General features: G+C 38.2%; 1 protein-coding gene across 3 annotated transcripts in view; it reads right to left on the bottom strand.

Moving 5' to 3' along the window:
- IL6ST (interleukin 6 cytokine family signal transducer) overlaps positions 1-26,260 on the bottom strand; it is a 62,147-nt gene that overhangs the window by 22,397 nt on the left and 13,490 nt on the right. For 2 of the 3 annotated variants that reach the window (XM_020904166.2, XM_070476694.1), the window contains 6 exons: positions 20,001-20,079; positions 12,505-12,810; positions 11,476-11,596; positions 8,526-8,692; positions 7,824-7,978; positions 4,356-4,515 (listed from right to left, as the gene is read on the bottom strand). In XM_020904166.2, coding sequence (XP_020759825.1) covers positions 4,356-4,515; positions 7,824-7,978; positions 8,526-8,692; positions 11,476-11,596; positions 12,505-12,810; positions 20,001-20,064 — 973 coding nt within the window. In that variant the 5' untranslated portion in view covers positions 20,065-20,079. The remainder of the gene's footprint in view (positions 1-4,355; positions 4,516-7,823; positions 7,979-8,525; positions 8,693-11,475; positions 11,597-12,504; positions 12,811-20,000; positions 20,080-26,260) is intronic. The other variant, XM_070476695.1, reaches the window with a different exon arrangement.

Consider the following 26,260-nt stretch of genomic DNA (forward strand, 5'->3'; position numbering starts at 1 on the left):
GGATACAGGTGGACGTCTTCATGGGAGTTCTCACTGATTAACACTTCATGGGGTCAGGAGTTCTTTGGCAGTCTAGTGTCCTGGATGCATCCCTCTCACTCCAAAGGCTCAGGGCCTGATTATTTGGCCAGGGAACCAAGATTCCACAAGCCATTTGTTATGCCATTAAAGAGGACTGAAACACACGGCTTCTCAGGTAGCCCAGATGGTAAAGAATTCACCTTCAATGTAGGAGACCCAGGTTCTATCCCTGGGTCAGAAAGATCCCCTGGAGAAGAGCATGGCAACCCACTCCAGTATTCTTTCCTGGAGAATCCTATGGACAGAAGAGCCTGGCAGGCTACAGTTTCAAGAAGTCACACACAATTGGAACGACTGAGTGACTTTCACTTTCACAACAAACACACTAAACAGAAAACAAAACAAGAAACAAAAAATGAATCCCAAATAGTAAATACAAAATCAGACAAATGTCAAAAACAAAGGCACGCCCATGCGCGCACACACACACACAAAAGCAGAACAGTCCAAAGAAAAGAACGTATAAGAGAGTGACCTGGTGAACAAAGGAAACCAAAAACGGTATCGACCAATTAAAAACAAAACACAAATCAGAAAACAAGACAAAAACAGACTGCCAACTGGGGAATAAAGAAAAACAACAGACTAATGAACAGGGTAAAATAACAGGGTGAAAGAAAAGGAAGGCAAAAGATAGAAAAGCAAAGCTAAATAAAGTATATTTTAAAAAAAGATTTATATATATTAAAGAATACACCAGGAAAAGAATAAGAAAAATAAGCAAACAATTTTCAAAAGAAAAAAACCCCATAAAACTGCAAAAAGAAAACACAGACGTAGAAGTATATAAAGGAAATACGAAGTGTGATGTAAAAAAAAAGTTCTCCAAAGCTTAAATAGAGTTAATAATAATAAAATGAACAACCACAGCAAAGCCACAGGGGAAAAAAAAAATTCCAGAACTACAGAATAAATCAGAATAAAAATAATAAATGTTTTTCTCTGATCTCAACTGTCAGCATCCTTTTCCTCGCTGTGAATCACCTCTGCCTCCCTAGGATGCCCTCCAATACCAGGCTGGTCTCTGGACCTGCTGTGGGGACAGCTCAGACTCTATAATCTGGCCCCATTCCTGAATGTTCTTGCCTCCAATGTCCACAGCTGCCAAAGTCAGGCATTTTCTTTTGTGGGAATTCTCATTCTCTTTTTATATATTCCATACACACAGAGTCTGCCTACTTGACTGTGTGGGTTTAATCTGCAGCTTGTAAAGCTGGTGGAAAGGTGAAAGGTTTTCAATCCTCTTCCTTAGCCACACTGCCCCTGAAGTTCAATTGTGGTTTTATCCCCCTCTGAATGTGAGTTGTCCACAGGAGTTTGCTCCTGAGGCTGCCTTGGAGGACTTGTGTCTGCCTCAGTGAGGACCGGGTGTAGAGGTGGTGCGGCTACTTCGATTATGGGGACCCTGGCAGTGCCAGGAATGTAGGGGAGCTGGTGGCCACGGGTACAGGAGATATAGTGCTCTTAGGGTTTTTCTAGCCTCTGGCCACTCTGCCCCAGAGGATAGAGCATGGAGGTGGTGTGGCTACTTGGATCATAGGGACCTTGGCAGCACAGGGGAGCCTGTGGCCATGGACACAGGAGGTATGTTACAGTTTTTTCTAGCCTCTGGCAGCTCTGCCCCAGTAGAGATCAAGTGTGGAGGTAACACAGTTGCTTCGATTGTGAGGACCCTTGAAAGGTTGTTGCTGAGCCACGAAAGACGCAAGGATTCTTGGCCTCCAGAGGAGAGGAATTCAACCCAGGGCCAGTAACGAGGCTTGATCGCTCAGAGCTTTTGTGTAATAAAGTTTTATTAAAGTATAAAAGAGACGGAGAACACTTCTGACATAGACATCAGAAGGGGGCAGAAAGAGTGCTGCCCTGCTGGTCTTTAGCAGGAAGTTATATATATATATATACACCTACTAGCAGGCTGCTAATTAGAGAAAGGAAATGTCTCAAAACTTCAGAGAATGGCACCAGACCCCTCACCCACAACATTCATTTTGAGATAACATTGTTACAAGGTGAGTCATCTCAGGCCATAAAATGATTGACATGAGTCTTGAAGAAAGGCAGGTTTCCAAACAAATACATAGTCTCATTAACACAGAGTAGGAGGACAACTGTATGAGTAAAACACACTGGTTTGTTGAGCCATTATCGGTTCTGCGTATGTGCGGGCTCTTAGTCGCTCAGCCATTTCCGACTCTTGTGACCCCATAGACTAGCCTGCCAGGCTCCTTTGCCCATGGGATTCTCCAGGCAAGAATACTGGAGTGGGTTGCTGTTTCCTTTGCCAGGTGATCTTCCCAACCCAGGAATCGAACCCAGGTCTCCTGCATTGCTGGCAGATTCTTTACCAACTAAGCTATGAGGGAAGCTCCATGTATATATATATATATATATATATATATATACACGAAATAAATAATTTTGTATAGAGAAGGGAAAAAAAAATCTGTCACTTGTAGTTTGTTTCCTCCTGCCGCTTAAGAGAGAGAAAAAAAACGTCTGACACTTGCAGCCTACTTCCTCCATCTGGAGACCCCTAGCCTTCCTGCCTGTTACCCTCTCACCCTGGAGTCACAAAGTGTGCAGGGATGCCAGCTGCCTCAGGTGCAGGAGCAGTGGCACTATTAAGAGTTTTTTTCTAGCCTCAAAGGGCCTCCCTGGCTGGTCCTTTTCTTGTTTCTTGGTAAAGAAGGCACTCAAAGGTCCCCCCCAGGGTGGTGATGAAGTATCAAAGTGTTAGTCGCTCGGTCATGTCTGACTCTGCAACCCCATGGACTGTAGCCCACGGGGTTCCTCTGTCCATGGAATACTCCAGGCAAGCATACTGGAGGGGCCTGTCACTCCCTTCTTCAGGGAACCTTCCCAACCCAGGAATTGAACCCGGGCCTCCAGCACGACAGGCAGACACTTTACTGTCTGAGCCACCAGGGAAGCCGGCTGGGTGCTTCTCTGTTGCTCAGAGTGTCAGGCACTCGAAGGGCCACCCTCTCTGGGTTCTTTCTTTGCTGATCAGCTGGCACATGGGGAGAGAGAGACTACAGTGATGGCTCCATCCCCTGCATGTGACTCAGCAGTATCACCCTACCTCCATGACTACCCGACTTTCCTCCAAAGTCATTCCCCTCTGCGATCTCCTCCCTCACGTCCCTAGGGGCCATCTCCCTGCAGTCAACAGCAGACCTCACCCTGGGATTGCTCCCCAATCCCTACATTCCAGCTCCCAGCCACCATGCGTTCTAGAGGACTTGCATTCCTGTCTGGGATACATATGGATGCGGCAAGGATCATCTGTGGGGTTCTCACTCCATTCAGACTGTCACAGATCAATTGCTGCATTCTCTAACAGTCTCAAATGCTTCCCTGCATCCCAAACAATGCCCCAGTGTGGTGATCTGACCCCTGCTTCAGTTCCCTCACCCTCCAAGTACGGGTCCAGTCCTGCTTACTCTCCTCTTTTTCACTTCCTTCCTTCGTCCTGCCAAGTTTTATGTGAATCTATATATTCCTTTCCAGGGGTCAGGGACTCCTGCCTGCTCTCAGCTGGTATTCTGAAAGATCTGTATCTGAAGATGTATTCCTGAAACATTTGTGGAGATGTACTCCATGTCCACTACTCCTCTGCCATCTTGTCTTCCCCCCTCCATAGGATTATTTCTTGATGGTTATAGATGAAATTAGTAACATCAGATGCTTTGGGGGAGGAATCTTACTTTATATCATGTATCCTTTTATGCCTTTTGGATTCTATGCTATATGCACTGTATTATCATGGAAAACAAAGGGAAAATGAAAATAAACCAACCAATCAAAACACAAAAATGCTTTTTCAGGGGCTTATTAAGTTCTGATAAAAAAATGAATAAAAGCTACAGTACAGCTATCTTTTTGATAGTGAAGTCTAATGCATATTTTGGTAGGTAGTATGATTTTAAAGATTCAGGATATGATCATCCAGTTAAGAGATATTTCTAGACTACTCTCCTTTAATAAAACGTCCTGGATTTACCAACTATTAATGGTTTTCTCTTTGTATCTAAGACACCATTCCACAATTTCCTTTAATTAGGTATTAAATAGATTTGTACTATCAATAATGTATATTAAATTTTACATCTTGAGATCCTTTAAAAAGTGTAAAATAACAGTTTGAATAAAATGACCACAAAAGACCATTATAGACCATTGCAATATAGACCATTGCAGTCTATATTATTAAAAGCAGATAAAATTTATAGTCAAAATTCAAATTTTTTTTCTTCATATATTTATCTACTTACTATCTTCATATGTGATACCACTTGCTTCTTCACTCCAGTCACTCCAAAATCCTTTACCATCTTCCTTCATACAACGAATCCTAAACACATATTCTGTAAAAGGTTTAAGGTCCTGAACAGTGAATGAAGATCGGGTAGATGATGTATCTTCAGGAGGAACCTGAAAACAAAGCAAATTGACCAACAAAAAATCCAGAGGTATTTATTACAGATCTTCTAAACTGCCTGATATTTAGAAGCTAATTAATGAAACAAGCCTAATAACGAATGAAAAAAGACTAATTTGACTCAAGCTCTGCAGAGAAATAAATTCAAGTGAAAAAAGCAGTCAAAATTAGTAAAAGTTAATAGGTTTGGGAAATATGTGAACGACTATTATTAATCTTTTCATGCTTTCTTTCTTTCTTCTATGCTCCTATAACACTCATGGTCTTAATAGGAAAAAAAGAAATTCCAATTAAAATTTAATTCAAGAAGGGTTTACTAAAGGAAATATGAGCAGAGCGTAAGAAACCTTATTAGGTAGTATAGGCAGTACTCTGGAGCTTAGTGGTGTTACCACCTTTAGAATCAAAGCAAGAGGGGTGGTACCAGAACCTGGAAGAACAGGGTCACAAAGGGTTAACTTGAGAGCACTAGTGACTTTAGGTTGAGACAGGAAAGCTCTAGGGAGGAAGCATCGCAATAAAATATGCTGATCTCACTTCTCTCTCTCCTCCCTCTTGCCAAGACCCCTCTACCCATTAACTAGGAACTTACTAGGAAACTAGAGAACCAACAGATAAAATCCATACAGGTCTGCATCCCAAGACCAAGAGTAGGTGGAGAAGGGTAGAATATAAATCTAGATGGGCAAAAGGAAGATATCCAGCCCAATTACGAAAAACAAAAACTATCTTTGTAGATAAACTTGGTTTTCAGAAAAAAAAGAGTAGATTAAACATAGATTTAGTGACTTCCCTGGTGGCTCAGGCAGTAAAGCGTCTGCCTACAATGCAGGAGACCCAGGTTCGATTCCCAGGTCAGGAGGATCCCCTGGAGAAGGAAATGGCAACCCACTCCAGTATTCTTGCCTGGAGTATTTCATGGATGGAGGATCCTGGCAGGCCCCAGTCCACGGAGTCGCAAAGAGTAGGACACAACTGAGCGACTTCTCTTCACTTCACTTCAAACATAGACAAATAACAGGTTCTTTCTACCTCTGAGATCTCAATATTGAATACAAAATGTGTCCGTCTTTTTTCTATAAGTGAATTAAGATTCTATGATATTGAAAAAATTTTGAAGAACTTCTGGTAGGTATCTTCTCTGTACAATCCTCACGTACAACATGAAGCATTAATCCACTTTAGTTTGTTGCTTTTTCTGATTGTATTCTGAGTCCATGTGGAATGGAGGACAGAAGCAGGAAAGTCACGGGCTCAATTCCCTTCGGAGCTCATTATTGCAACCAGAGAAACAAAGCAAAGGCATACTGTTAATGGTAAACGGAGTTACAATAGAAGAGTACTATGCAGATCTCAATGCTATGATGATGGCCTTTTAAATTAAAAGCTCCTAGTATTTCTTCTGCTTATAATATCATCCTTGGGTGGTGGTGGTGGTATTCAGTCACTAAGTCGGATCTGACTCTTTGCAACCCCATGGGCTGCAGCACGCCAGGCTTCCCTGTCCTTCACTATTTCTCGAAGTTTGCTCAAACTCACGTCCACTAAATCAATGATGCCATCCAACCATCTCATCCTCTGTTACTGCCTTCTCCTCCTGCTCTCAATCTTTCCTAGCATCAGGGTCTTTTCCAGTGAGTTGGCTCTTCACATCAGGTGGCCAAAATATTGACACTTCAGCTTTAGCATCAGTCCTTCCAATGAATATTCAGGGTTGATTTCCTTTAGGATTGACTGGTTTGATCTTCTTGCTGTCCAAGGGACTCTCAAGAGTCTTCTCCAGCACCACAGTTTGAAAGGATCAATACTTTGGTGCTCAGCCTTCTTTTCTGGTCCAACTCTCACATCTGTATGTAACTAGTGGAAAAACTATAGCTTTGACTAGATGGACCTTTGTTAGCAAAATGATGTCTCTGCTTTTTAATACACTGTCTAGGTTTGTGATAGCTTTTCTTCTAAAGAGCAAGTGTCTTTTAATTTCATGGCTGCAGTCACCATCCACAGTGATTTTGGAGCCCAAGAAAATAAAATCTGCTACTGTTTGCATTTTTTCCCCATCTATCTGCCATGAAGTAATGTGACCAGATGCCATAATCTTAGGTTTTTGAATGCTGAGTTTTAAGCCAGCTTGTTCACTCTTCTTTTTCACCTTCATCAACAGGCTCTTAAGTTCCTCTTCAATTTCTGCCATTAGGGTGGTATTATCTGCATATCTGAGGTTGCTGCTTTTTCTCCAGCAATCTTGATTTCAGTTGGTGACTCATCCAGTGCAGCATTTCACATGATGTGAAAGAAAGTTAAAAGTAAAGTGACAGTTGCTCAGTCGTGTCCAACTTTGCAACTTCACGGACTGTAGCCTATCAGGCTCTTCTGTCCATGGAATTCTCCAGGCAAGAATGCTGGAGTGGGTTGCTATTCCCTTCTCCAGGGGATCTTCCCGACCCAGGGACTGAACCTGAGTTTGCTGTATTGCAAGCAGATTCTTTACCATCTGAGCCACCAGGGAAGCTCACATGATGTACTCTGCATATAAGCTAAATAAGCAGGGTGACAATATATAGCCTTGACGTAGTCCTTTCCCAATTTTGAATCAGTCCATTGTTCCATGTTCGGTTCTAACTGCTGCTTCTTGACCTGCATATAGGTTTCTCAGAAGGCAGGTAAGGTATTCCCATCTTTAAGAATTTTCCACAGTTTATTGTAATTTTGGGTATACAGTCCTTTTATTTTTCAATCTTATAATACCTCTATTTCATGGGCTGGCAATCTTTCTATAAAGGGCTGGACTGTAAATACTTTAGGCTGTGGGCCAGATGGTCTCTGTTGCAGTTATTCAACTCTTTCTATGTAGCACAAAAATCATCAGAAAGAATACGTCAACAAATGTTTGTGGCTGTGTTCCAATAACACTTTATTTACAAAAACAGATGACAGGCTGAATTTGGCCTACAGATGTAGTTTGTTAATGCCTGCTCTACCTTACCCATATAACCTCTTCATTCTTACTCCTCTACCTAATCTGCTTCCTGTTATCTGTGGTCATTTCACCTTTCACCAAAAATGCTAATCCTTCTCATTCTGCATCACTTCCATATTTCACTTAAAATCTACTGTGCTGAGCAAAATTGTATTCTCTATCTGGATGTCTTCCTGTTGGTCCTTGCTTGAAATATAGATCTAGAAGTGTCAAGCAAACTACTTCACATATCCAGAAGTTTAAGACATTCAGAAAATGACTGAGACTTTTAGGTTAGTGGGTTAAAGAAAAGACTATTTGAATAAACAGTAACTTTGAATTTACCTGGTTCCAAGTTGAGGCATCTTTGGTCCTATATTGAATGTCATATTTCAGAGTTATAAAACTCCTAAAACGTGAGTCAGACCATGTCAGTTTTAAAATACTAGACAGTTCCTTTGAGTTGTTGACTGATAAAATATGTGGTGGATTGAACTTCACTGAAAAATAAAAAAGATCCTAATGTTTACCATGGTTTACTTTTACAACTTCTTACAAAGTCCAATATACTCTATATTTTATTTCACGATATGCATTTATTCTCACCAAATGAACAAATTTGTCTAAAAAAATGCTATACCATACTACTATAATGGAAGGAAAAGGTTCCTAAAGAAATTCTAGTTCTTTCCCTTGTCAAGTTATTACATTTGTTAATATTTTCAGGTTCAGATATTAAAAGTTAGTGATGATATATGGAATTTAAAAAAATAAAAATGAAGCATATATACTATGACTATAATGCTATAAGATGTTTGATATCTGAATAGATATCAGAGATAATATTAAAAGTAAAAACAGCTGTCAGTGTGGTTGGATTATGGATATTTTTCTTTTTCCAAAGTATTTTTAATGTTCTTGATAAAGTTAATTTGTAGAAGTCACTAAGAAAATAAATGCTTATTATTTTTACATTAATTAAACTCAAAACAAATTTATAAGACACTGTATATTCTAATAAATTCTCAAATTTAGGTTTATAAATACCTTTATCTATAGGATCAAAATTGATATGATCTGAGGCAACCTTCCCAAGGGCATTCTCTGCTTCTACCCAGACTTCAATGTTGACAAAATACACAGGAGGATAATTAACAGTGCATGAGGTGGGGGTGTCACGTTTTGCTTTACAATCTTCAAACTTCTCTGTTGCCCTAAATACAAAAATGGTAAAAATCAGTCATTAAAAACAGATTTAAATAAATTAGAGTGAAAAAGGTTACTTGAAAATCGAGTTTGATGAGACCCAGATTATCACAGCTTAGAATAAATAAGTTAATTTCAATAAGTTTAAAACAAACTATTGAACACTAGAAACAAAATTTGTTAAACATTCATCTGTTTTTCTTTAAAACTGAGTTTGATCTATATCTTTAAACACAAGATTATTTTCAAAATTTTACTTTAAGAATATCATATTTAGAATCTTATGCTCTAACCCAATGACCCTCTCCAACCAAAACTTATTAATGATATCAGTCCCGTTTCTTTCTTTTCCTTGAACAGAATCTTTACGGTATCAGCAATGTCTCTTTAATCACAGTATGCTTTTTCAAAACATAATATGCCAGGAGGTGATAGAGCAGGGATAGAATTTCTATCCTTCCAGAAAATTCCCTCAACCCTTTCCAACCACTTTCTAATTTCTATTACCATAGAAAGTTTCAAGTGATATGACTAAATTTACTCACATACGTTTAAATCATGCATCAATTAAGAATATATATGCATATGTATGCATGTGTGTGTGTGTGTGTGTATATATATATATATATATATATATACACACACACACACAGTTTTTTAAAATAGGATAAATCAAAACCAAACCAAAACAGGTAACCTTTGGGAGGAGGGGGGAAATAAGATAAAGGAGACAGGGAACAGAGACTTCTATAAACATACTTTGTTCTTAGAAATTTGTGTGGATTAATTTATTACTTTATACAATGAAGAAAATTCTTAACAACCACAAGCAAAATGAAACAGCTAGAAGAAGGGAGATATAGATGTTAGATAGGTGAATTAACTAAAAACCTATAGTCTGGATTTTAAATTGGAAATACCAGTACGAGTTCATGACGTATTTTATCTTAAAAACATTTTTAGTTCTTTTCACTAAAAAAGCCTAAAAACAACAACCCAGTAGCAATAAGCTCCCCAACACCCAGACTACAATCTCTAAATTGTATTCCACACTAAGTGGAACCATGATTATTTGGGAATTGGTTGATTCTAGGTCTGGAACAGAAAACATATTAAGATGAACCTGGAACATCATGTCACTTCAGAAATCAGGAAGCTATCAAAGAACTAATGAAGTTGTGTCAAAAGGATAAAACTGAAAAGTTCCCACTAACCAAAGATGGGACAATTTACGTATTAAGAAGAATAACTGTAATGGATTAAAACACATCAAATCAGGAATTCCCAATGGTCCAGTAGCTAAGACTCTGTGCTCCCAATGCAGGTGGTCAGGGTTCCACCCCTGATCTGGGAACTGAATCCCACATGCCGCAACTTAAGAGTTTGCATGTTGCAACTAAACAAACTGAATGATGCAACGAAGATCAAAGATCCTGCATGCTGCAACTAAGACCTGGCGCAGCCAGATAAATAAATAACAAGACATCCAATGTTTAAATATGAATTCATAATGAGGAGAAAAATCCCTTGTATCTACCTTTGGAAGATGCTGCTGCTGCTGCTGCTAAGTCATGTCAGTAGTGTCTGACTCTGTGCGACCCCATAGATGGCAGCCCAACAGGCTCCTCTGTCCCTGATTCTCCAGGCAAGAACACTGGAGTGGGTTGCCACTTCCTTCTCCAATGCATGAAAGTGAAAAGTGAAAGTGAAGTCGCTTGGTCATGTCCAACTCTTAGCAACCCCATGGACTGCAGCCTACCAGGCTCCTCCGTCCATGGGATTCTCCAGGCAAGAGTACTGGAGTGGGTTGCCATTGCCTTCTCCGTTGGAAGATGCTAGGAATTCATTAATCTAATTAATGATGTAAATGCTCAAGTGATTAAGGTGGAAGTATATGGATGTCTCTAACTCACTCTGAAATTCATTAAAAAGAGATGGGTTGGTAGATGGAGACAAGTACAGTAAAATGTCAACAGAAGAATCTAGGTAAAAAGCATGTATAAATGTTCACTGTAAAATTCTTTCAACTTTTCTTTATATTTGAAAAAAAAAAACTAAACAGAAATTCTGTAATACCTGAAACCATTGCTCAAATTTTAATATAAGAAAAAGAAAAACAAACAAACATTATATGGTCGCTCCTAATGAAAATATATAACTCCTCTATGAATTATTTTTTTGGGGAAAAAAACTGATTAACTGTCTAGATCTAATGGCAAGTTTTAGTATATAAAGGGACAGAGGAATGTGTTAAATAATGTATAACCATTATTTTAACAACTGAACTGCAAAGAAAGAAGGGACAGCCTATGGTTAAGAGAGACAAGATACATGAATTGGCAATACATGGTGATTACTTAAATCTTGATTTGACAAGTATCAAAATATATACATATATTCATGAGACAACTGGGAAAATTTGAACACTAATTAAAAATGTAACAATATGAGAGTATTTTCAATTATATTTGGATTTTTTTTAAAGTGTCCTTATCTTTTCCATAAAAGTACTAAAATATTTATGGATGAGATGATATGATGTCTATTTCTTTAAAATAATCTGAGTGTGGGGATTATATAAAGTAAAACTGGTAATGAGCTGATAATTATTGACGCTTGGTGATGAGCGTGAGGATTTCTTACACTATTCTTTCTACTTTCATGTTTCAGGTGTTCTAAAATAAAAAACATTTAAAACTTTGCATTTAATAATACTACCTCACAAGATAAAAATTCTACCACAAAGGCAAACTTAATAAATTCAATGTACAACAAATTTAAAATAACTTGCCATTCAGATTTTAAAGTGTAGTTTGTTTCCAGGTGTGTTTCCCTTCCAAGATCCCACTGACACATCATTTTCTTTTCTTCATTCACAATGCAACTCAAATTTTCAGGTTTTTCAGGAGGCACTAAAAGGGAAAAATTAGCAATTTTCAAAAAGCTTCATATTCACAAAAAGCATGCAATTTATATACTCCTCCAGACATTTAAGATAACCAAAATCAGACAGAAAAAAGCAAAACCAAGAAAAGATATAACAAAATACGGGTGACTAAAAAATTCATTTCTTTTCTATGTAAATTCAAACATTTTAGATAATAACATACATTTTCTATCATACCTGTCATTAATAGGTATGTTTCAAATTAACTTTCTAAACAAAGTCAACTTTCATTTATAGCTGACTTCTTTTATCAACTTCTTTTATCAACTGACTTCTCAAGTGTATTTTAGAAACTAATACTTGAACATTAGTAAGAGGCAAGTAATTAGAAGCAAAAATGATTCATTTATATCTCTCCCTTCCCAAACTCTGCTGGAGAGAAAGCAAATGCTAAAATTATAGTGTTAGATAATCCACAAATCTGGCGATCCATTCTTGGATCACAATAAATTTATTTGTCTACTTCAATATAAAAGGGTTCTCCAGTATTGATTCACCTTCTTCAGATAGCTGCTTTACACTGAATTTTCTCCACAACTAAGGGATATTGAAAGTTATTATGAACACAGTCACAGATTTCAACTCAACATTTTTGGTGGGTATCTCATGTTAAAATATTTTTCTAGAAAGTTGACAGATGCTTGACTTTCAGGAAAAAGATAAAACTTGTGTTACTCTTTAGGCTTTTATACATTTGTAATGCAAGTGCAGTTCTACTTCTAAGCTTATTTTTTTTTAAACGTTAAAAAAAAAATCCAAAACACTGAGCTGACAGTTACTGCATTTCAAAAAGACCAAAAGACAATGGACGTTAAAGATGCAATTCAACAGTCATGACAAAGTCTGAAATAAAAAAGGTAAAACAAAACTTACAGCCTGAAATGATTCTGATTCCATAAACACTCCGATTAATCTGTCCAAACATACGAATATTGCAAGTGAGCAGAACATTTATTAAAGGTATATTTAAAAATGTGACACTAGATGATGTTCTGTTTATGACAGTATATTGATCACGAGAAACAGTAGCACGGCTTATTTTCCAGAAAATGTCATCAGCAGTCACATGATAATCATCCATACATTTTTCCTTTAGCACACAAACTGCTGTGAAATTCGAACCAATTTGTACAACTGAAGATTCAGGGTGGATATGAGCACATGGAACTATAAGTTCACCTGGAAAGGAATAATAACAGAAAATTTAAGAATAAACTGAAATTTCCTGGTACAAAATGACATTCTATATCAGTACAGTTCCTCTATCATCATTAAAATATCTCTAAAGACACAGAAAAAGAAGAAACACAGTGAAAGTTGGTATCACCAGAATTTAATGTCTAAATTTGAAAAGGATTATACCAATTACGTGGCAGATGGAGCTGGATTTTACAGAGAAAAAAAAAAAAAAAAAACCTATGCAAGTTTCAGCCATTTTTATAACAATCTACTTTGCTTTAGGAAACTCAGTTTGCCTGCAGGGTGATTCATATTTGCTCCACCATCAATTGTGTTTCTCAACTCACACCTGGTGTCTAAACAGACCCACCAGAACACAGGCAGTGGTCTCTGCTCTTGCCAGTCCTGAATGCCTTTGAGGGTGCAGATGGGGGCATGCAAAGACAGTATATGTTGTTCATATGTCAAAATCAGACAAAAAGAGCAAGGGTGTAGAAAAAAACAGGATGAGTAAAATAAGATGACCAAATACATTGGTTTTAACAATAAGTATATGGGATACAATCTCATATTAAAAAACAAAGAACCAAATTATATAAAAAAATAAAATGCAACTACATGATTTACCTGTGACCTACTCCATGTTGACAACATCTAAACCCCTCTTTCTGACTCTAACTTCCTGTTTTCAGTGGCTTACAAGTATCTCATCTACCTGAGATACTTCATAAGTACTTTAAAATGAACATGTCTAAAATTATATGTATCATAGTTCAGTTTAGTCACTCAGTCATGTCCGACTCTTTGTAACCCCATGGACTGCACCATACCAGGCTTTCCTGTCCATCACCAACTCCCAGAGTTTACTCAAACTCATATCCATCAAGTCGGTGATGCCACCCAACCATCTCATCCTCTGTTGTCCCCTTCTCCTCTCATCTTCAATCTTTCCCAGCATCAGGGTCTTTCCAAATGGGTCAGTTCTTCGCATCAGGTGGCCAAAGTACTGAAGTTTCAGCTTCAGCATCATTCCTTCCAATGAATATTCAGGACTGATTTCCTTTTGGATGAACTGGTTGGATCTCCTTGTAGTCCATGGGACTCTGAAGGGTCTTCCCAACACCACAGTTCAAAAGTATCAACTCTTTGGTGCTCAGTTTTATGTTCAACTCTCACATCCATACATGACTACTGGAAAAACCATAGCCTTGACTAGATGGACCTTTGTTGGCAAAGTAATATCCCTGCTTATTAATAAGCTGTCTAGGTTGGTCATAGCTTTTCTTCTAAGGAGCAAGCATCTTTTAATTTCATGGCTGCAATCACCATCTGCAGTGATTTTGGAGCCCAGAAAAATAAAGTCAGTAGTCACTGCTTCCACTGTTTCCCCATCTATTTGCCCTGAAGTGATGGGACCGGATGTCATGATCTTAGTTTTCTGAATGTTGAGCTTCAAACCAACTTTTTCACTCTCCTCTTTCAGTTTCATCAAGAGGCTCTTTAGTTCCTCTTCACTTTCTGCAGTAAGGGTGGTGTCATCTGCATATCTGAGGTTATTGATATTTCTCCCAGCAATCTTGATTCCAGCTTGTGCTTCATCCAGTCCAACATTTCTCATGATGTACTCTGCATATAAATTAAATAAGCAGGGTGACAATATACAGCCTTAACATACTCCTTTCCCAATTTGGAACCAGTCTGTGTCCATGTCCAGTTCTAACTGTTGCTTCTTGACCTGCATACAGATTGGTCAGAAGGCAGGTCAGGTGGTTTGGTATACTCATCTCTTGAAGAATTTTCCACAGTTTGTTGTGATTCACATAGTCAAAGGCTTTGGCATAGTCAATAATGCAGAAATAGATGTTTTTCTGAAACTCTCTTGCTTTTTCAATGATCCATTGGATGTTGGCAATCTGATCTCTGGTTCCTCTGCTTTTTCTAAAACCAGCTTGCACATCTGGAAGTTCTCAGGTCATGTACTGGTGAAGCCTGGCTTGGGAGAATTTTGAGTATTACTTTGCTAGCATGTGAGATGAGTCAGACTATGCGGTAGTTTGAGCATTCTTTGGCATTGCCTTTCTTTGAGATTGGAATGAAAATGGACCTTTTCTAGTCCGGGGGCCACTGCTAAGTTTTCCAAATTTGCTGGCATACAGAAACATTTTTACAGCATCATCTTTTAGGATTTGAAATAGCTCAACTGGAATTCCATCACCTCCACTAGCTTTGTTCATAGTGATGCTTCCTAAGGCCCACTTGACTTCACATTTCAGGATGTCTGGCTTTAGGTTAGTGATCACATCATCATGATTATCTGGGTCGTGAAGATCTTTTTTGTACAGTTCTTCTGTGTGTCCCTGCCACCTCTTCTTAATATCTTCTGCTTCTGTTAGGTCCCTACCATTTCTGTCCTTTATTGTGCCCATCTTTGCATGAAAAGTTCCCTTAATATCTCTAATTTTCTTGAAAAAAATCACTAGTTTTTTTCATTCTATTGTTTTCCTCTATTTCTTTGCATTGATCACTGAGGAAGGCCTTCTTATCTCTGCTTGCTATTCTTTGGGACTCTGCATTCAAATGGGTATATCTATCCTTTTCTCCTTTGCCTTTCACTTCTCTTCTTTTCATAGCTATTTGTAAGGCCTCCTGAGACAACCATTTTGCCTTTTTGCATTTCTTTTTCTTGGGGATGGTCTTGATCACTGCCTCCTGTACAGTGTCATGAACCTCTGTCCATAGTTCTTCAAGCACTCTGTCTATCAGATCTAATCCCCTGAATCTATTTATCACTTCCACTGTATAATCATAAGGGATTTAATTTAGGTCATACCTGAAGGGTCTAGTGGTGTTCCATACTTTCTTCAATTTAAGTCTGAATTTGACAATAAGGAGCTCATGATCTGAGCCATAGTAGCTCCAGGTCTTGTTTTTGCTGACTGTATAGAACTTCTCCATCTTTGGCTGCAAAGGATATAATCAATCTGATTTCGCTATTGACCATCTGGTGATGTCCATGTGTAGGGTCTTCTCTTGTGTGTGGAAGAGGGTATTTGCTATGACCAGGGCATTCTCTCGGCAAAACTCCGTTAGCCTTTGCCCTCCTTCATTCTGTACTGCAAGGCCAAATCTGCCTGTTACTTCAGATATTTCTTGACTTCCTGCTTTTGCATTCCAGTTCCCCTGATGAAAAGGACATCTTTTTTGGGTGTTAGTTCTAGAAGGTCTTGTAGGTCTTCACAGAACTGTTCAACTTCAGCTTCTTCAGCCTTCCTGGTCGGGGTATAGACTATGTATCACAGTCCCCTCCAAATTTATTCTTTCTTCTTCTTATTTCTCTATTGCTGTGAACAACACTACTCCCATCCAGTCACCTAGGCCAGATAACTTTGTGGTCCTCCCTCTCTAATTAGCCTCCTCCCACACTCCCTGGCTCTTTTTGTTTCCACATTCTTAGTATGTAAAGCAACCTCTTCTCATCAACCCTATTTTGGCTGCTGGCCCTGAGGCTATCATATTATACCACAATCTGACCTCCTTCTCATTTATCTTAAACATACAGCTCCCAAAGTTACTGTTCAAAAATGATTATGCCATTTCCCTATTTTAAAATATTTAATGACTACCTATTACCATCAAGATAAAATGCTCAATATTTGACATGATTCCATCCTCCTTCTCTATCCTCACTGTCTAGAAACTTAAGGCAGCTTTCTTGAGTGAATCCCATTTGCCAATGGAATTTGAAGTTCTAACAGCTTCAATTTATTCACTTGGAAAATAAAGTTAATCATGGCTATCTTGAAAATTTCTTGAGATCAGATATTAGTTATGTAAAGAACCTACTACAATGCCTGGTCTTCAAAAGGCCTCCAATAAATGGTAGCCTATCACCATTACTTGGCTTCCCTGGTGTCTTAGTGGTAAAGAATCCACTTGCCAATGCAGGAGATGCAGGTTTGCTCCCTGGGTTGGGAAGATCCCCTGGAGAAGGAAATGGCAACCCACTCTAGTATTCTTGCCCAGGAAATCCCATAGACAGCAGAGCCTGGTGGGCTGCCGTCCCTGGCATTGCAAAAGAGTCGGATATGACTTAGAGACTAAACAACAACAAATCATCATTACTGCTACTACCCAGAGACAAGTAATCTAGTCACACTGACAGAAGCTGGAAAGGTCTCTCAGAGGTGACTGGTTCTAGCAGTTAAGGTAAAATACGTACAGAATCAGAGAATAAAAAAACTGACAAAACCGTGGAGAGAATTTACTTTAATCCTTTATTTTATAAAGAACGCTAAGATACTTTTATGGAGTCAACCTCAAATATCTGGCAGATTTTTCCAATTCTCAACTTGGTCCCAGGCTAGACTGCACAAAGGAAAAAACTACTTTTAAAAACTAAACAATTAACTTCTTATTCCATATCTGTCATTAAGCTCATAAGGCCCAGAGTCAAAATGTTTGTTTCAAAACTCATGATGCGGCCTATTTACATGACCTTGCCATTATTGATTCATGTCAATGGCAAGTCCTAGTGCACAAACTCCTTTCAATTTCCATTTTGTGACATGCTAGTAAGTTACCTTGTGATAATGAGCAAGTCCTTAAAACTCCTCCAATCTTACTTTGTTCCTTGGTAAAATCATTCCTGTTTGACTTTCTCTTTAATAATGAGAGGGAATCTTAACCTAGGAAATATACTTCAGAGTACTAAAGAACATGAGATATAGCCAGAGACTAAACAATTTTTAATCACACAGAATAAGAAATACTAGAAACAGGCAAATGTTCCAGTTTTCGAAATGAAACACAGGCTCACTGAAACCATCCTGTGCCAAATGAAACCCGCGTTTACAGGGCTACTAGGCTGATTTTTGACTACTCTTGATCTATAAAAACAGGTATTTCATAACTTCAAACTAATAGATTTTCACTTGATTGATTGCCTACATATAAAAAAATCACTGACTAAAAAAAGTCAATGAGAGGGAGGCTAAAGTAGTATGCTGAAGTGCCTCCCCACAAACCTTGGGGCAGACTGTACTTTCCAAAGAAGGTCATACTTATAAATGTATCCCATTCAACATGCTCATCTTACGAAGTGACAAATACTCCTCCAAAGAAATGAGGGTCTATGTTTCCCTTTTGCTCTCAGATCTTTAAGGGTGCTTATGCCTGCCCTAGCCAACAGAGTGTGCTAAGTGACTTCCAAGGCTAGATGATCAAAAAATACAACTTCTGACTAGCTCTCTTTTTCTCTTGCGACATTTGCCATGGAATCCAGCCACATGTAAGGAAGCCAAGGCCGCAAAGAGAGACCACATGTGGCGTTCTAGCCAAGAGCCCAAAAGCCCTCAATCTACAGCCAGCATCAACACCAGACATAGTAAGTGAATGAGACTTCAGATGACTCCAGGTCCTCATCTCTGAATATTCTAGCTGAGGACCCAGATATCACAGAGAAAAGGAGAATCTGTGTGTCTGACAGCCTGTCACACATAAACCATGAAAAATAATAAGTAATGCCATTTTAAGGCATGAAGCTTTAGAGTAATCTGTCTGGGAGCAACAGATAATGTAGTCCTGTTATTTTCAACCTTTTTATCAACAACTTAGGGGGAAAATAGACACATACACTTATCAAATCAGCAAAAGATTATAATGGATTGCCAACAATTTGGATAATGTCAGGATTCAAAATTGTGCTGAAGGACTAGACTGATAGGCTAATAAATTTGGCAAAATCATCTTCTATTTAGTTTGATAAATAAATATAGAGTGAAGGGGAAATGGCTTAAAAGTAACTGACATGAAAACAATCTGAGAATTTTCACTGACTGGTAGATAGCTTAACATAAAACTACAGTGTATCTTAACTGGCAAAAAATTATGTTGCTTTAATAAAGATGGTCCTTCAAAAGTAAATAATAAAATCACTATACTCAGAATATGTCAAGTTCTGATATATTTTTTCCTTAAGTGCATTTTATTCAAACCTTAATAATAAATAATAAATATATTATTACATTCCTTTTTATAAAGCATACTATGGGCCATGTACTGCCCAAATGCCTTCTGTGTATTAACTCATTTAAATCTCACAATAACCCTAGAAGTTAGAGACATTACTATCCCCATCTTACAGATCATGAAACCGAGACACAGATTAAGTGACTGGCTAAAGTTTCATTGCTGTTAACTAGAATTAAGTGGGATGGTATTATATGTTAAATATGATATGGAAAATCAAGAGAAGAGTCAGGAGGGTAATCAGTGCATACAGATTGGAAGCCAAGTCCTACAAAGAATAATTAGGATAACAAGGTAAATTTAATTTGGGCAAGAGAGGGGTTAGAAAGCATTCCTTCAATACTTGAAGACTTGAACAGTGGCAAAGGAAAGTGGACCTACAATAGAAGGATTTTTAAGATTAATGAGAAAAAGTTATAAGGAAGAAAATTTGGGTTTAAGACTAAGGAAAGACTTTTAAATGAGAAAAAATTTCAGCGTAAGGTTTGTATCATTTTCAGTTTAAAAAGAGGCTGCATTCTTGAATTTGAAGAGGGTTTGACTTAGAGCAATGCTTCTCAAATTATCTGGCGTGAAGGATCAGTTTAGGTTTTCTTCACCCAATCCTTTATAGACATACACTTTTGTTTTACATTACGTTTGATGAGGCAAATCCACTGATCACATGCTTGGATATCATGGCTATGTCAAATTGTTAAACGAGTTTCTAAACATTTCTTTTTAATTTCTGTCCCCACCTCATTATGGACCAATAACAACCAGTTCTCAGGCTGTGGACCAGCTGAGGCAGTATTGCTCTAGCTGATTTTTCCTCTGGTATCACAATCTCACTGCTGCTCAGTGACATCTTTGGCTATAAGTGCTAAAAGTTAACAAACCTGATCCTGTTTATTTAAAAAAAATAAAATCCCCTTTTCTCCTTCTCAACATTAAACTTACTATTAGTACAGCTGAACAAGATTTAGGATTATAGACTGCTTCAACTCAAATTATACAAATTATAATTTGTCAAGATCATTTTAACTTGAGCCCATTTTTAAGACAACATCGTTCTTTCAATAATGATTCTAAAGAATAAATATGTAAGCATAATTATATAATTATTCAGCAATACACAAACCTAATTTGTGGGATTGGGAGGTAGGATACCTCATGAACCTTACCTATAGATTCAGTGGTGAGGAAAATAAACAAGGCTTGCACTATCCAAGTTTGCAATGTGAACATCTTGCATAGATATTTCTGTAAAAGACACATGCAATATTATTTTAAATATTTTTACTCTTACTATGCATAATAAAGACACAAGTTCTAAAGCTCTTTTGTTTCCATTGTATAGTTGTTTTTCTAAAAGGTGGTAAAATTCTTGTGAGAATGCAGAAAACAAACTTAACTCTTTAGAATATTTTTCTTTATTCCCCCTAATGTTATGGCTACATAAAATACTGCTGGGAAACATACTTTATACTTTGGTGGTTTTAGTCACTAAGTCATGTCCAACTAAGTCATGTCCAACTTTTGGGACCCCATGAACTGTAGCCCACCAGACTCCTGTGTCCACGAGATTTCCCAGGCAAGAATACTAGAGTGAGTTGCTATTTCCTTCTCCAGGGGATCTTCTGGACCAAGGGATTAAACCCAGGTCTCCTGCATTACAGGCATATTCTTTACCGACTGAGCCACCAGGGAAGCCCAATTTCTACTTTAAGGTCAATTAAAAGAGCAAACCTGTTTCTATACTATGCAGTCTTGCACTGCTAGTAAATACTCTGTGACACTGAAGAGTTCAGAGAGACAAATGTCTACATGGCAAAACCTCACCATTGGCGAGTTCAAAAGGTAAGAGCCAGATGGGAAAAAAGAAGCTTGTAATTCATAGCCTAACCAAAATTATCCCAATATATGAAGAATGCCTACAAATCATTACAAAAATTCCAACACCTCACCTTCCCTGTTTAGAAGAAAACATGTAAGATGAGCCAAACAAGCAATTTATAGAGAAGGAAATACAAGTGACTCAAACATATGAAAAGATACTTTCAACCTCACTCATAATGAGATATAAATTAAAACAAGTCATACAGGAATGTAAGATGATACAAACACTTTGGAAAACAATCTGGCAGTTCTTTACGAATTAAAAGCACATCATAAGACTTATTAGTATTTCCACTCCTAATAATGTATCCAAGAGAAATAAAAATAAACGTCCACATGAAGACTTATATCCAAACCTACAGCAGTTTTGTTTATAATAGTCCCAAACTAGAAACAATCCAAATGTGAATCAACTGGTGAAAGGATAAACGAATATCCAAATAGTAGTATATCCATACAATAGAATACTGCTGCTGCTGCTGCTAAGTCGCTTCAGTCATGTCTGACTCTGTGTGACCCCATAGACGGGCAGCCCACCAGGCTCCACCATCCCTGGGATTCTCCAGGCAAGAACACTGGAGTGGGCTGCCATTTCCTTCTTTAACGCATGAGTGAAAAGTAAAAGTGAAGCTGCTCAGTCGTGTCTGACTCTTCGCGACCCCATGGACTGCAGCCCACCAGGCTCCTCTGCCCATGGGATTTTCCAGGCAAGAGTACTGGAGTGGGCTGCCATTGCCTTCTCTGACAATAGAACACTACTCAGCAATAAAAGGGGACAAACTAGTGATACAGGCAACAGCATGAAAAAATCTCAAAAGCACTATGTTGAATGAAAGAAGCCATAAAAAACAGGCTATATTCCAAATAGGGAAAGGAGTATGTTAAGGCTGTATATTGTCACCCTGCTTATTTAACTTATATGCAGAGTTCATCATGAGAAACACTGGGCTAGATGAAGTACAAGCTGGAATCAAGATTGCTGGGAAAAATATCAATAACCTCAGATATGCAGATGACACCACCCTTACGGTAGGAAGCGAAGAACTAAAGAGCCTCTTGATGAAACTGAAAGAGGAGAGTGAAAAAGTTGGCTTAAAGCTCAACATTCAGAAAACTAAGATCATGGCATCCGGTCCCATCACTTTAGGGCAAATAGCTGGGGAAACAGTGGAAACAGTGACAGACTTTATCTTTTGGGGCTCCAAAGTAACTACAGATGGTGATTGCAGCCATGAAGTTAAAAGACGCTTGCTCCTTGGAAGAAAAGCTATGACAAACCTAGATGGCATATTAAAAAGCAGAGACGTTACTTTGCCAACAAAGGTCCATCTAGTCAAGGCTATGGTTTTTCCAGTGGTCATGTATGGATGTGTGAGTTGGACTATAAAGAAAGCTGAGTGCCAAAGAAGTAATGCTTTTGAACTGTGGTGTTGAAGAAGAGTCTTCAGAGTCCCTTGGACTGCAAGGAGATCAAACCAGTCCATCCTAAAGGAAATTACTAAGTACTGAATATTCATTGTAAGGACTGATGCTGAAGCTGAAACTCCTAATCTTTGGCCACCTGATGCAAAGAACTGACTCATTTGAAAAGACCCTGATGCTGAGAAAGATTGAAGGCAGGAGGAGAAGGGGATGACATAGAATGAGATGGTTAGATGGCATCACCGACTCAATGGACATGAGTTTGAGTAAACTCTGGGAGTTGGTGATGGACAGGGAGCCCTGGCATGCTGCAGTCCATGGGGTCGCAAAGAGTCGGACATGACTAAGCAAGTGAACTGAGCTGATATAATGTAAAATTCTGTGTATGAAAAATTCAACAAATGGCAAAACTAGGGAAAGGGAAATAGATACAAAGGGGCACAAAGGAGCTTTTTGGGACAGAAATGTGCTATGAATTGACTACGGTGGTAATAAGATTCTATACATTTGTCAAAATTTACCACATTGTGTCAAGAATTGTGAAGGCTCTGAGATTTGATCCTACTTACAAGTTAACAAGGTAACCTGTTAGTTTCATGGATACTGGCAGTAGACACGAGACTCTTGAGTCAGATACATATGATTTTATTACTCATACCAGGAACACCAGTTAGAATTAACAGCATTTTCCTGTGCCAGTTGCCCAAACCCCAATTCACAGAACACTGTGAAAAGATTCATGGAACACCTGTACATGCAGAGGGTTGTGTTTCAGAAGAGGAAGACTAAGCTTACTGGAAGCCTGTCTTTTAAAATGGCAAGAAGCACACCTGCTGGAGAAGGAAATGACAACCCACCCCAGTATTCTCACCTGGAAAATCCCAGGGATGGAGAAGCCTGGCCGGCTACAGTCCACAGGGTCGCCAAGAGTCAGACGTGGCTGAGCGACTAACACACACACACACACACAAGTACACCTGCCCTCTACTTTGGAGGGAAACACGGTATCTGCTTTCCATGGCTGTCAGAAACCTGCTCTTTGCTATATGAAGAGATACCATTTCTATCTTTCAATATCCTTGAAAAGATAGTCTGGAAGAAAAGGCAGTTAGAGCTATTGCTCATAAGACATGTAGAAATGCAAGAGACCCAAGGGAAATTGCTTTCTAAATAACTGTACACTAAAAGTTGGTGAATTTTGTTTATAAAGTGACCTCAATTAAAAACAAATAAAACTTATCCAGATAACACATCCAGGCAAAAGAAATGAGTGCTAAATTTCTTCAAGAAATGTAGAAGAATTTTCACAGAAGTTGTATTCATAAAAGTTGAGAAGTAGAAGCAACCAAACCAAAAATCCACAAGCAATAGAATAAATTGTGGTATATTCAAGTAACTAAATCACAGCAGTGAAAAAGGATAAATTAAAGGTACTCACAGCAACATAACTAAATTTCACATATAATACAGAAGAATCCAAATGCAATAGAAGTATGGTCTATATGATTTCCTTTATATTAAGTTCAAAAATAGGCTAACTTAAATCTATGGGGATATGTCACAACAGTGGTTATCTTTTGTGGGGAGGGTAGTGCAAGGGCAGAGAAAACACTCTGGGATAGTGAACCATGAGCTCTATGCTATGATTTGTGAACTTCATTGTATGTAAGTTGTATTTGGTAAAAATAGTAAACAAACAAAAGTACTGCAATATTCTCACCTTGAGTGCTGGCAAAAAAATTAAAAACTAAAAAGTAATTAAGTGATGTGAAATATGACATAAAAGCATTCTCATAAACTGATAGTTACAGTGTAAACTAGCATAACCTTTCCCTCAAATTCTACACCTAAAACTGTGAATTTGTTTGTACATTAGACCTCAGTTAAAAACAAAATCCCTACCTACACAAGGTGTATGGCCAGTGTTGCTCTATCAAAACTAAAGTACACATGTTTGAATCTAATTATTCTACTTCTACTACAGTATCCTATGGATATAAGCAAAACAACACATGTACAAAGTTAAAGTTATTCACTATAGCATTCAATTTAATAGTAAAAGCCTGCAGCAACCTAAATGTTTGTGAATAAGGGACTAGGTAAACTATGGCATATACAAATATAGCATACTGTAGTCATAAAACATGTACAGATATAGAAGTGTATCTAAAATACACTGCTAAAGTATAAACAGTGTATTTATTATTCATGGGCAAAGACACAGCAAAAAAGACAAAACACATACTAATTTAAATATGTACATAAAATATCTCAGGAAGGATAAAAATTCAAATACTAGCTGCCACGGGCTGTCTGAGACACTAGACTGGGAGGGAGCCTCTATACAGTACACTCTTTGTACCTTTCTGACTTTGTACCATGTAGCTTCAGTACTAGAAAGTAAATAAAATTTAAATTAAAAAACACTTAATGTGTTTTATCTCCCAGATAAAACTACTAACTTCTTGATGAGGACTTCAGAGTACTACGTATGAAACAGTATTACTTTATGAAATACTAATACTAACTTCACTTTTATATTCCCTAACCAGGTAATAGTCAATCTATAACAAAGCAATTTCATAGTGAATTCTTTAAACTGTCTCAGGTGAAGCTATAAATATGAACTAAGTTGCAGGATCCCTTTTTTCCTACCTGCTTTACTCCTTTACTTCCCAACTTTGAATAGTCCTAGAACAGAAAAATCTACCATGTCATTCAACTGTTCATCAAAGCAACAGAACAAAAAATACATATATATGAGCATGTTGGTAGAGTACTACGAGGGGATTCCCAGGTGTCTCAGTGGTAAAGAGTCCACCTGCCAATGCGGGAGACGTGGGTTCAATCCCTGGGTTGGGAAGATGCTCTGGAGGAAGAAATGGCAACCCACTCCAGTATTCTTGCCTGGATAATTCTCTTGCCATGGACAGAGAAGCCTCTGGGTTATAATACACAGGGTCACAAAGAGTCTGACACCACAGCAACTGAGTATGCATGCAAAGTGCTATGTGGTCATGTCATCCTGACCCACTACCCTAGCAAGTACCTTGTTCACACTGTAGAGAGGTTTCTGTATAGTTCTGAAAAAGGGCAATCTTTCTATTTATGCACTATAGTCTCATAACAAAACTGTGAAACAAGAAGTCCCATGAAAGTACTTATTACTTCAAAGCAATTAGACTTATGGGAGTAGTGCCATGAAACACAGTAAAAGGAAAATAGGCAAAGGCAGGTTTCACATTTTGACTGTTAGAAAATAATGTTTCCTAATTTTTACAGGACTGTCACTGAAATGTGATAAAGGAACACCTATTAAGAAACTTGATTTCATAGTCCAACCTAAGAGAAGGAGACACAAGAGTACTATCAAAAACGTTATGTGTAATATAGCCCATTTGAGGGTTTCAGTTCAGTTCAGTTCAGTCGCTGCTCAGTCGTGTCTACCTCTCTGCAATCCCATGGACTGCAGCAAGCTAGGCTTCCCTGTTCGGCATTTCGCATGATGTATTCCACATATAACTTAAATTAGCAGGGTGATAATACACTGTCTTGATGTACTCCCTTCATAATTTGAAACCAGTTCACTGTTCTATGTCTGGTTCTAACTGTTGCTTCTTGACCTGCATACAGATTTCTCAGGAGGAAGGGAAGGTGCTCTTGTATTCCCATCTCTTGAAGAATTTTCCACAGTTCGCTGTGATGCACAGAGTTAAAGGCTTTGGCTTAATCAATAAAGCAGAAATAGATGTTTTTTTCCAATTCTCTTGCTTTTTTTATTTGAGGGCTTATCTTGTTTTAAAATTGACAGAATGGTTCAGTTTAATTTTCACTCAGTCACGTCCGACTCTTTGTGACCCCATGAACTGCAGCACGCCAGGTTTCCCTGTCCATCACCAACTCTCAGAGCTTACTCAAACTCATGTCCATTGAGTTGGTGATGCCATCCAACCATCTCATTGTCTGTCGTCCCCTTCATCTCTTCCCTTCAATCTTTCCCAGCATCAGGGTCTTTTCCAGTGAATCAGTTCTTCACATAAGGTGACCAAAGTATTGGAGCTTCAGCATCAGTACTTTCAATGAATATTTAGGACTGATATCCTTTAGGATTGACTGGTTGGAT

Source organism: Odocoileus virginianus, chromosome 14 (assembly GCF_023699985.2).
Source record: "Odocoileus virginianus isolate 20LAN1187 ecotype Illinois chromosome 14, Ovbor_1.2, whole genome shotgun sequence".
Taxonomy (NCBI): Eukaryota; Metazoa; Chordata; class Mammalia; order Artiodactyla; family Cervidae; genus Odocoileus; species Odocoileus virginianus.